This window comes from Ciconia boyciana, chromosome 1, assembly GCF_034638445.1.
Source record: "Ciconia boyciana chromosome 1, ASM3463844v1, whole genome shotgun sequence".
NCBI classification, from domain to species: Eukaryota; Metazoa; Chordata; class Aves; order Ciconiiformes; family Ciconiidae; genus Ciconia; species Ciconia boyciana.
In genome coordinates, this window is record NC_132934.1 from 50,901,431 (window position 1) to 50,914,839 (window position 13,409).

General features: G+C 39.6%; 1 protein-coding gene across 2 annotated transcripts in view; it reads right to left on the minus strand.

Annotated features, from left to right (window-relative positions):
* EEA1 (early endosome antigen 1) overlaps window positions 1–13,409 on the minus strand; it is a 78,531-nt gene that overhangs the window by 50,957 nt on the left and 14,165 nt on the right. For both annotated transcript variants that reach the window (XM_072865190.1, XM_072865199.1), the window contains 2 exons: window positions 4,057–4,184; window positions 88–142 (listed from right to left, as the gene is read on the minus strand). In XM_072865190.1, coding sequence (XP_072721291.1) covers window positions 88–142; window positions 4,057–4,184 — 183 coding nt within the window. The remainder of the gene's footprint in view (window positions 1–87; window positions 143–4,056; window positions 4,185–13,409) is intronic.

Here is a 13,409-nt window from a genome sequence, read left to right on the forward strand (position 1 = left end):
GAGAATTGTAAATTTCGTTGCTTAAGACAGTGGAACACTTTGCAATTTGAAGCAAAGAACCAAGTGCAAGTAAAATACGTTTCCAACCTTCAGCGAAGCTTGCAAGTCTTGAACTTCTTGTCGGAGCAGTGATACTTCATCTCTGAATAAATATATCCACGAAGTGGAGAAAATGAATACGCAGTGGTTATATTTTGTCAGTTACATACAGGTTATAGCGTGTATTAAATAACTGGAGTGATAGCCATGTACTACATACATATAACTTACATAATTATAAATAGTTATTTTTAGATTTTTTGAAACTTGGAACAAACCAGATTAATAGATACTTATTATTTCACTTTGCACATCACTTGAAAAAAGCTAAACATATTAATTGGATAAGCAAAGAAATAGATATGCAAAAAGTCTCATGAAAACAGAATGTAAATCTAAACTGGTGCATCAGCTCAACCATGAGTTCAGAATGGCAAAGCTGTGCATTGGGACATTTAACTGTTTTGCATGCCTTTTTATGAAAAGAACAGGTCTATTCTCCTTCACTTTCCATATCATGTAAAGGAACACTGCTAAGAGACAGCATGCTATCTTACTCCTTTTGAAATATGCAGTTACATAATTTTTCATCCACACAGCAATTCGGTATGCTTCACAGATATACTCACTTAATGATCTGAATGTTTAAAGCCTTGGGATTTTAAGTTCTCAAATTTCATGCTCAAGCCTCCAGCCACGCATGAACACAAGATCCAAGGCTAAAATCGTCACTAATTGATATAGACAGCACCCTTCTAAAATCGCAGGTCTCCTTACAGAATTGCACAACTATACATACAAGGATAATGTTGCATTACTAAGATACAGCCACTCCAAATGTAGAATACACAGGTCATTAAAATAATGTAAGCATACCCTTTCTTATTGTTTGTACAATGGCAACACTGAGGAGTACACACAATATATGAGTGTGGGTGCCAATGCCAACAAATTCTCTCAGTTTTATACCACACAATTTTATTGCTGCTGTGTTGCATTATCCCCTCCTCCACAGATGTTCTTTTAAATTATCTCATACTTAGGAGAAAAAAAAACACCAAAGCAAGCTATTCTTTAGCTAAACTGGGAAGCAATAGATTCAACCTACATTAGCATATTAACATCAGGTCAGGATCGTCACGAAGCAAGTGAAACACATGCACTTGAACCAGTGAAGCAAGAATTCCAAGGTGGACCAATTTTAATGGCAGAACAAACATGGGATATTGGGAGGCTAATTTTTTTCAGAGGAAGATTTTCTGCTGTTTACACATTATTCTGCCTGCGTGAGACATTCACTGGAGATTTGCAAATACAGCTTTACTGAGACAGGTGTAGCTGTAATCCAAAATCCATACATTGGTTGTGGGTGGAGAAGAGAGAGCAGCTTTCTCATCAGTATGAGTAAGTAAATCAGCTAATATTCACACCTGATTATAAATGAAATCTCAGGCAGGTGAAACAGTTAACTAGATTGAAGCTGGGCCTGAACATATACCAGATCTGCAATACTAAACCATTTGAGATGTTCTGGCCTTTGTAGCAGATAAAAGGTTTTGAGCTGTATAAAAATAGTTTGTAGTAGAGGGGAAGGAGGAGGAGAGGAAAAGGGGAAGAGAGAGAGTTTGTAACATAAGGACCCTTCTACAGTAGTTGCCTCGATATTCCCATTACAGTTTTGCTTGACACTTTTAAGATGAAACCTAAATTCAGTTTAACTGACCAGTGGAAAATTAATGGGGGGGAAGAAGTATAAGGGATCACTCTAGACACTGTAACTTTGTTTTTCTTACTGCTATCCAAATCCTCACCAAATCTCCCTTTCTGCTAGGGCTGTTACAATCCCTTCTTCCTCTCAGCACATCTCCTCAGCCTCACTATCTGCCAAATCCTTACTACCTTTTCCTTACGCTCCACTCCATTCTCCACCTGTAATGCTGGTGCCTCCATCCTAGCACCGAGTACCAATGGCCTTGATAAATCATGCTGGGCAGAGTTACACAATTTACTCTTGGCACTTAATTATGGTAGTTTATGGGGTGGGTGGGGGGAAGAGGACACTATGTAATTCATAGTACCTAGCTTTCTCTATTGACTAAATAAGGAACTTCACCTCCTATGAATTACATGTAAGCTTCACTCCCAGACTGGTAACAGAGTGGCTCCCTGCTGCAGGCTGCAATGTTTCTTTAATGCGGTATTCCAAGTCTTGGAAAAACATGTTTATGTTGAATGAGAGTTTTCTCAAGCAAGCATGCAACTGAGAAACATTAAAGAATGCCACACTAATGGGAAGAAATAGCTCATGTGTTACACAACAGCTCTCACCAGACTCTCTTCACTCCATCCAAACTCCCTGACCTCGTCCACTTTTTCAATTATATGAGAGAAAACAAAACCACTTGTCCTTAAACTGTCAAGAGCCAGGAAAAAAATAAATAAATTTCACCAGCCGACATCTGGTTGACATTGGAAACTTGCAGGCATAAAAATAAATCTTTCATAAACTATATAAACAATACAGTTATGACCAATAATTCCCCCATGTGAATGCTATTATTCTACTAAGAGTATCATTTCAGGTCTAAGTTATATCACTCCGAAAAGACTTAACTCAGAGAAGAAATACTCTTTCTTGAATAAATGTGCACATAGCAAACCCAATATAACTCCACTAGTACCCTACCACTTTCTCCTATATAAAGCCCTAATTTTTACTTCTTTTGTTGCAGCAGCTGGGAGAGAAGGCAGCTATCCACAAGGAAGGGCCCATCCATGCATGAAGACACGACCTCTGCTAATGCTGGCTCTTACTAGCTTGCCAGCTCTGCACAATACTGGGGAGATATGGATCTTCATTCGGATAACAACTGAAATATTCCACACTCTTTTCTCATCAAAGGACCACCTTCTCTTGAGTTAGTTACATGAATACATGTATTTCTTTCAATGTAATTATTTATCATTTTGGGTCACAGTTCTACTAGTGACAAAACATTTGAACCATTTACTTCCCAGCATCAGCAGAAGCCAGCTCTGTTAGCAGGTGACGACCCGCAGGGCTGTGCAGTGTGTATCTCTGTTTGCTGAATGAGGCCACAGGCAGCTGCTCACTCTGACACTACTGTGTACAAACGAAGAGAGTTTGGGGGAGCGTGACAAAACAGCAGCATGGATTGTCATTTTTAACAGTCCAGAATAAACACTGAACAGAAAAAGAACTAGCAGGAAGCAAAAGGAAACCTATGTAAATTTTACCCCTAAGAAAAAACTCCCCAAACCAACACAAGGGATTACTCCAACACAGGCAGACTACTCGGTCAAACTTTTCAAGAGAAAGTTTCACATTATCAGTTCCTCCTACATACTGCTGCTCTCAAAAATAAAACAACCTGATACGTTTCCTAGGAATATATTTAACAATACAGATTTGACCAAACAGTTAAATAAAATAAATTAGAGAAGATTTCTGAAGATCAGCATGGAGTTTCTGGAACACAGAAGGAGAATTAGTGACACAGACAGAAGCTTTCCAGATTTGCAAATAACTAGGTAATATGGGAACCTATTTATGCAAATACTGATGTCATAATTACCCCGTAAGTACCCTAACTACCCAGGGACAAAATCAGGTTTCTTCTCTATCTTCAGGGCTGTCCTCCCCCACCCTCAAAAGACAAAATTTCAGCTCTATGCCGGAAACTTTAGGATGAACCTGTATTTTCTCTGCCACACTGCTAAAAATCATTCCAATGTGTAATATTGCATTGTCAGCTGCATGAGAAACAGGTGATTTAATTAACAATATAAACATGTGTATCTGATTTTAATTTATTGTCAGACCAGCATCAGCCAACTTAAGTTTCAAGCTGCTCTTTAATTGTAGTTGGAAATGGGGCATGAACATTTAAATACTTGAGTACATAATTAAGTGTTCAAATTAATGCAGCCTTCAGTGTAATTAGAAACAGCTCAACATTGACACAAAAGCACATGCACAAATGAGTACTGTTGCACCTTTCCGGTGACAGATGACCTTCCCCTCCATGGGTTGAATCAATGCCAGAATTATGAACTGCTTCATAGTGCTTGAACAGCTCCTCAGCTGATCCATGAGACTTCATACAGAGAGGACAAATAAAGCCCTATTATGAAAAGGAAAAGAAAAAAAAAAAAGAAGAGATGAGAAGTAAAATTTTATTTTTCCATCTTATTTTTACACAGAATTCTAAATTTTGTTTTCGCATCTAAAAGGTAGCAAATACAATTGTTAAGATTCATATTAATTATTTCATGCTCTGATAACAGTTTTGGCAATTAAAAAGTTAGAAAATGCCTACAAAAGTCATATTTCATTATTCAGTGGGGTTTTTCTCAACAGCATTACATACCAGCAACGAAACCTTTATTTAGAAAAATAAGAAGTCATTTCAGAAGGAAGGCTCTGCAATTTCTTCCCCCCCCCAAGAAAAGAATTTTCCATACAACTTTTCATAAAATCAGATTCTTCTTCCAAAGAGGAGGTAGGGTTTGGAGTTTGGCCTTAAAAAAGGAGATACAAAAACCCACTCTAAAGCACAGCTATATATACACCTATTACCACCATATTTAGGCTACTGATTTTAATATGGGCCAGAAGATTAAGAACCACTTTTTACCTTGCATATAATTAATTAGTAAATCAATTCAGAGAAATACGAACTCAAGAAAATCAGATCTCTACAGCCTAAAGAATCAGAAATCATCCATTTTCATTCCAACATATTTACTGCAAGCTTACCAGAGCAAAAATTTAGCAGAGCAATGCCCTCATTCTACCCATTAGCCCACAGACAAATGAAAACAGTAAATACTATGTACCTCTAAACATTTGTGGAGTGTCCAAACTGCCATTTATCAGAAGTACCATCCATCTCATTTTATCTAGCAACCTATTACATCTGCTTTTAAGTGCTGGACTTTATATTGGTTCCTCACTCATTTGGTTATCATGCCAACTCCGAGCCCAAATCCCATTTACGCTACAGCCCATACGCACCACAGTGGCAAAACAGAGACATTTCACAGTGAGAGGAAACAATTTAGTCTCACGTTAAAGGCTCCCTGTAATTCCAAGCTGTGCAGAGAGAACCTCATGTAAGTGAGACGAAGGCCCCCTGTTTCTTAAATTCATTTCAAATATGCTTTTGCATATTTATATGTTACCCTTAAGTCCCTTATGCCAGTACAAATTGTAGCGCACTCCAACACTAAACCAAGGTTCTCCAGTATCCAAGATGAGAGTAGTCCTGTGGGACTACTATCATGCTTCACATAACATATGCTCCCATACAACTTCTGAAGGACATACGAAGAGTTTTGACACTCTTTTTCTTCTCTTAACGTTGGATTTTACAAGACAAGCCACAAAACTTTAAATATTAGCACAAAATGAAGATACTGAGTGTGTATGTTGATAACCACAATAGCACTCATTTTCTAACTTGACATTCATAGTATTCTGTTTCACTAGTCACTAGGAATTCAACAACCAAACACTTACATGGATTTAACCCAGGAGAACCATCACGTTCAGCTACTCAAACACGGCCGGAGCTCCAGAGCACTGAACAGGGACTTCGTAACTGCTATTACTTCTTTAGTGTTTCAGAAATAAATAACTAAATACAGTTCCTTGTCAAACCCACCACATATCATATTGAAGACTAATTTTGGCACAACTAGATCAAACAAAACAGTATAATCCTTCCTAAGCAAACAACAGGCATTTACCCTTAACAACCATTTATTTATTTCCAGAATTGATCAGCACAGTTTCACTCCAGATTAAACCAAGTTAACTCATATGTATGTATACATGTGAAAATGGGTACAGAAAATTGGTTAAACTACTAGGTTCCCAGTAATGTTTATCTGATACAATTAGCATAGAATTATATGATGGCAGTGACAGTCACTCTGAGCAAAAGAACCAGAGGGAGAGTCCTGGCAAATAGCAATGGCAATGAACTATAGGAGGGGTCAAAAAGCAAGGGATTTATTTTTCCTAATAGGTGAAAGCAGTCAGTCTCATACAGTAATGCTGCAACAGCACCCTTTTGGGATGAAATGCTACTGAGCAGTTCTCAATGTTTAGTTTCGTTTCCCAGTGATGGGAAGGTCTGCTGTTCACAGAGAAAAGGAAATGTTCCTCATAGCACCAGTAAGTGCATCCGGAAAGAAGGAGTGTAGAAAATCCTCTGCCCTCTCCTTCTTTTTGCCCTTTATTTCTTCCCATTTAAACAGCAAAGTCTGTTTCTTTGCTTGGTTTTTGTGGGTTTTTTGTGGCTGGGTTTTATTCTGTGGAAAGAGGAGCCCTGGAGAAGAGGAAAGAATAGATTACATGTGCAATTAGCCCGAGGGGACAGCAATCAATCATTTGTCTCAATTATTAGGCAAAGCCAGCCCAAGATTTCCCAGGCAGGCAGGCAGATCTGAAGGCAGCGGCTGCAAGGACGAAGGGCCAGAGGCAGAGGAGAGCTGCCGAGCCAAGGGAACATGCTGCGGCTGAGAGCCCACGGGGTAGACGGGAGAGCCCTGGGGAGGCAGGCACGCTGTCACCGGCAGAGGGGGAAAGCATGGACAAAACCTCCTCTTTATGGTAGAAAACACCTTCTTCTCACAAGGGCAGGGGTAAAAAGTGCATCGCCCACCAGCACCAGCCTCTCCACTGGCACTGCTGTGACCATGGCTGGCCTCGCTTTTGAGGGACCTAGTGCTGTTGGAGTCAGCACTGGGTTACAGCTCTCACACACACCCTTACTCTAATGCAACATTTGCTAGAGGTCTGATGCACAAGCTCTAACAGAGTAACATGTCACCCTTCTGCAAGGGGGCATCCTTGCCAGGGAAAATGTCATCCTTGCTGTGCAGAGCTGGGGGGGCAGGAACACCAGCTCCTGCAGCTGCAGGCACCACCGCTCGCACATCGGAGCCTGAAACCACACAAACCCAGGACCCAGCTGCATCTCGCAGGCTGAGAATATTCCGATGTCAGCTCTGATGTCAGCAACATTAATTCAGTTTTCTTTAGAGTAAGAAAATCAGAATCATCAGGATCTTCCTGGGCACCAGACAGTAACAGACAGAGCAGTAACAGACAGCACCAGACAGTAACAGGGCCGGCAACTATTAGCCCCAGGTGACAATCTTGTTCGGAGATGGGTTGGTGGGTCTTTCACTTTATCTTTTTTTTTTTTTAAATTAAATACAGTCATAAAAATATATCTCTCTCAGCATCACCTTGAGATTAATTTTGAAAATATATGCGAAAAGTGTATTTCACTAATCTAAAGACAAATGTGTGAGAAGGAGGAAGAGGGGAAGAAACCTGATGGTCTGAGATGCTTAAATCTTGTAAGCGTTTTTGTTAGTTTGCAGGAATTTATATCAAGTGCAAGATATTCCTGTATCGGGACCATGCCTGCCCTGGACAAAGAGGAGGTTGTGCAGTTACAACCATGAGATGTAACACTGGTCACCACAACCTGGGGGAGCTGAGGTGTCCTTTCCAGTAAGTCTGCACTTGGCTCCCTTAACGAACAGACTCCTTTACAGAAGCAGCAAGTATGAGAGCAATGTTCTTGTATTTGCAGAAGGAAGCCACCATATAAAACATGCACAGTTATACTTTTCGAAAGGCTGTATTTGCCAAGAGACACTTGGTACGTTTCATTTTAAAATGTATTTAGGAGTTACTCTGCATAAAGCACAGCCACAGAGAAGTGAAAGGCAATTCATATTCTTCATTTATTAAAAGCAAAGACATCACTGACAGCCCCTGCAGTGCTGCACCATAAGTCATAACTCCCTAATTGATGTTTCTAATTGGGCTTTATCTTTCACTTTACACAGGGAGAAAAGAGCCCAAAAGAAGTTAAAGGATAATTAGTTGGGTTTTGTTTTTATAAATACAGCATCTTTCCACCAGGAAATGACAATTTATTGAATCCAAAGCTTTTTGCAGATGCCTGTCAGTTAACGGAAAATAAAAATAAAACCACAACCACCACATGCACAAGTTTTTATCAGGAAAGAGTTCTTAAGATCACCACAGAATTGCTGAAGCAAGGCAGAGCAAGAACAGTAAAAAAGAAAGGGAGTCCAAACCAAAACCCCATATGCATGCACAAACAAGCCACTAGCAGCCTGCACACAATTTACACCTCAAAATAGCCCCTGGCCCAGCAGTCAAGGCATTCCAATGAGAACGAGAGAGGTGCTAAACTTCAAATCCCAATTTTCTGATCCCAAGGGAAATGTTCCTCTTCTGGGTGGACGCCTGTGAGCCATGCCTAGCACCCAGCACCTCCACAGCACCATGCTGTTCACGGTGGGACAGGCCTTCCTCTGTGCAAAGACTCTAAAACATACCGGTTTCACTCGGAGCAGAACAGAAATTGCTACACAGAAGTCTTGTAGGAAAGTGTCTTGCCTCAGCTTGAGTTATAATGCCAATTTTCACCAAAGATCTCGGACTCCGTGGAAGCACCAGAGGCTTCTTTACTTGCCTTTCTCAAGACAGACTTATGAATAAGCCTGTAGAAGAATGTTTGTAGCTATTTTTCCCCTCTAATAGCTAAGATTTACTTTCAGGCCTGATAAAGTTAAGCTTCTCCGTGCTCTCTCTCCTAAAAGGCATACAAGGTAAATTATTCCTTCCAGGTAACATTAATATTTGTATGAATCATTAATACAGTATTCTTTGGGAAGTATGCCAGGATGCTAAAAGCAACACTGGAAGGAAACCCTCACCACAAGAACTACCATATTTATTTTTACTCTACCAATATAATTTACAGGGCTATTAACTGTTGGAAGAACTTTGGCCTCCCACACTGAAACACACTGCCCAGCGAGAGAGAGCAGGGGCACAGACCCACGGGATACAACCAGGCTGACTGCAGGCTACCGTAGAGCCCTCCTAATCCTCAGACTATTTTAAAACTGATTCAGAAATAGTTTACGTAACAGAAAAATTAATGTTTAGGACTGAATGGATTCTGTTTCTCTGGCTTTTCCTTGTATTACTCTGTAGCACTGGGATGGGAGTAGGGTAGTGGTATAAAAACATATTTCTGAAAATTTCAGCCTTCTCAGAATATTGTCTTACTTGTAATGGTTCTTTTCTCACCATTCTGCACAAACCTGATCTAACGAAGTTGTGTAGTGTGACAAGACATTTTGAAAAGCAGTATTTTCCTTACTCACTAGCACAGAAAATTGAAGATTTTCAAAGATATTCCCTCAATAGGCTGAAGGCTCCCGCTTGAGGTTTAAAAAATAACCAGACATTTACATGTAGGTGTGTACTCCCCAATCACTACCACTGGAGAGCTACTCAACACAGTTAACGGAGGAAGAATCTAGCCAGCTGACCTAACAAATGTGTATACCATATGTAGGGTCAGCAAAACATCTCCCTAGGCTCCATCATCAATAACTGGAGCTTGACACCTACGTATACATGCATTAAATCTGTCTTCATCTGCCAACTGCTCTTTTTTCCCAGAGCTTTAATGAAATGGTCTTTGTAGAGCTAATATGAAATCTTGTCTTAAGTAATTAATGAGTGAAAGCACAGCTTACTTTAGTCGAAGCTCCTTTTTCAGAAATTAAAACTGGAGTTATCTGGCAGAAAGAAGATTACACTTCTTGAAGGACAGTCCCATGGGCAAAACAGTTTTTTACAGGATGGAATTCAGATTTGCTTGTATGGTTGGAGTCCAAGAAAAAAAGTACCCTACTTAAGTTTAAAAGTCACAGCCATAGTTACCCAGCTTCCTTAGCATTTTCTTGAAATATCTAATGACTGTCTAGTCTATTCTCCAATCTCCATTCTCCATTTTAATACTGTATAGAACTGAACAAGTGGTCCCATTTAGGCTGCTATGATTGCTGCTGATCTACAGCTGTATGTGGTAGAGAGCCATGTAGCACAGAGAGCGCGCACAGAGCTCTATTTGCTAATACAAACAAAGCTTCTGCAACATCTTGAATTTTTATTCCAGCAATTATGTCATGAGTCAAGCTTAAAGAACCAAGGAACTTTGCTGTTTTCCACTGAGAAGTCAATTTTATTCCACAAACACTCTTCTTGGAAAATATTTAAGTACTGTGGTGAACAAACAAAAAAACCCAAACAAAAAAAACCAAACAAAACAAAAAAAAAAGCCCACAACCACAAAAAAACAAACCCCACAGAATTTCAGTATAATTGATACTTTTACCATACGGAAAAGATGAGTGACTCTTCTACCGTATACATGCCATAGAACAGCTTAACCCAATCCAGTATGCACTTCGACATGGTTGGTATTCACATGACCAAGCTTTACGCTTAAATAAATTTGAGTTTCTGGGCTTCATCTTTGACCTTCCAGAAACACTGGGCCAGCACTCAAGCCTACAGTCTGTTTCCAGTGAGCCACATGAACAAAAAGCAATAGCTGTGATTCAAGCCCAGCGCTGTAACACCTTCCAGCCACGACCTATGTTTGCCCATGTCTCAGAATCCAGACTTACATTAACAACGCTTTCACAGCTGTACTGGTACAATAAGCTGTATGCTGTGAATAAAGTCCAGTGTGTTTAAAAACTGAAAGTAAGTTCAAGAGCTGTATGGCATGTTCACGTGCTCAGAGGCATAAACACTTTTCTGGAGTTGATTTTAGTTTGTGTGTGCCATGAGTATTTGGAAAAATTCTAAAGTCACCATTCACGTTTTTCCACTACAGGTGAACCTCCACAACCTTCCCTGATACAAGATACACATCTTCACCAGCATTTAAATAGTAAGTCTAAGCTAAAACTCAGATATTCTCCAGTTACAGTGATTTAAAGGCTGAAACATTTTACAGGACAGAAGATTAGGAACTGTATATACTTAGGGCCAGAGGACAGAAACATCCTGATGTTTCAGAGCCGAAAGATGTATCAAGTAGTTTCTAGGCTTTATTTCCCAAATATATATCGAAGCCATTAACTGAATCCTCAGGAATTTCTAAGAGGCAGATTAAACTGTCTGCCTAGACAGCAAAGGCAAGACCACATTTCATAATCTATTTCAGAGGTCTTACATACTGATTAAAAAAAAAAAAAGATATATTTTCAGTTAAAGAATAAATAAATTAGGCCACTCCCTTTATATATTGTTAAAAGGAAAATACAGTTGACTTTTTCCCATGCCTTCCATCAGAAAAATCCCTTTCCTCTGTGTCTACATAAACAGTAAGATGACAGTGGCTTCCTCAGATAACAACTCTATTTAATCATTAGAAAAGTAGGTAAAAAGGTCATGTTTTATTTAATTAAGACCTGCAGTCCATTTCAATTTTACAAGTACGTATTTAACTTTCCGGACAAAAAGAAAAAAAGATGTCTCGCTATAGTTTATGTTATACCAGACTGCAGACTTGATGTCTTCCCAGAAAAGAAGCTGGATTCTTCCTGAAAAGAATAGAACCAACATAATTTCTAGTTCAGTTCTCTTCTGTTTTTATTACTATTGATGAGTAAGACTACAATTCTGTCACAACCTACAAGACTACAATTTTGTCACGAATTAGAAATTCTAATCCAGTGGATTCTCTAGTTCTTAAAGAAAAGTCGCATCACATGGCCAAGTCAAATCAAACCAGTATTTCTAATTCTTCATTCTCTTAGTATTGTTCAGATGTTGCAACAAATTAATGTACTAATGTAGCTCAACCAATGATTTTTTGTTCCTGTGCAAAGCAGGCAAGTACCTCTGAGGTGAAAACAGCCGCCACAACCTAATTTGAGAAGCAACTGAAAGAGCAGCCAAAGAGAATAAAATACCAGCATTAAAGCATTGACATGATGTTCTGCGCAAAACCAGTCCGCAACATTCCAAGGACATCCATAAAAACAGAAGATTTAATCAATTGCATCTACAATAAGAGACAAGTAGGAAAAAAACCACCATAAAGAATGAGGTATTTTCAAAGAAAGACCAAAAAAACCCCACATTTTTGCACACTAGTATGCCCATTTACACTCTAGGCAATCCTGCTTGGAAAAGCCTATTCAGAAAACATCAGGGTCATATCTTGCTTGTATTAGCTAATAAATAGATATTTACTAAACATCTAGAAAGTTATGAAGAATACCCAAAAGAACTGTTTAAAAATTGCCTTAGATTTAGCCTAGTTGTAGATAAGACAATAGATATTAACAGCCACTATATTCTAAACATTGCAGGAGTACCATACAGTAGGTTTTTTTGATGCCGCAGGAGAAACTGGGAAGGGAAGCCTGAAACTAAGCCTCTCTGACCAACTCACTGTTTAGATGCCCTGAACGTCCAACAGTCAGGAGACAGTCAGGAAACGCTGGACATGGTTTTGAAATGTATCATTCCTTTAGGAAAAAGAAAACAAAATAGAAGAAGCCACACAGCTTTTGTTAGTGACACCACTGTATACATGAAAGTTGGGGAACAATGTCCCTGTTTGGGAATGTGGTGATGCGTGTGACTTCCATATGGCATTTGTTTGGCTGAGTTGGCCATATATGGACAGAGACACTTGCCAACATTTTGGTGGTTGTTCCTGCAGCTGAATAAGCCTTTGTCTTTTAAAGTAAGGCTTCATCAGTGCTTGGGGGGCAGGGGAAAGTATTTCACTGCCATTTTCACCAGTTATCATATGGCGCAATCCCTAGTTTGAAAAATGAGGGCTGCACAGAAGGCTGTTTAAGAGGAAGACCATAAATAAGGCTGTAGGCGAGTGGCAAGGAACTTTTCCCACAACAGGGCATCAGACACCTTCAGGAACTGCACGAGTGGATGCCTGTGACTGAAGAACAAGACCAACTCTCACTGCACGGAGGACGGAGAGAAGGGAAGGGCAAGGAGAACAGAGGGGCAAATGACCTGACTTACTAAAATTTTCATCACCAGGGAGGGTGTATCAGTGGAAGACAGGTTAGTGAAGAAAGCTATAGGCAAAATTAAAAGCAAGGTACTAATGCTTTTGTCAACCAAGTAACAATTTTTCAGGTCTCACAAAGTATGACCAAACACTGCCCTTGCAACATGCCCTATCTCCACGTTCGAGGAGAATGCACTGGCAAAAAACCTGAACTTGGGAGCTTCTTCAGCGTAGTTTCCAACAAAATGTATTTGAACTTTTCGCAGTAGTATGTGCAAGCAACAGAAAGCCAAACACCAGTCTAAGTAAGCCAAACTCAGCAATGTTTCATATGCCTGCTACATAAGATGACATTGGTAACAGATTATATTCTTCTTATAATGCTGACTCAAGAATGGCAAAGATGGAATGAAGGGTGACAACCTGGTTGTGTTGCTG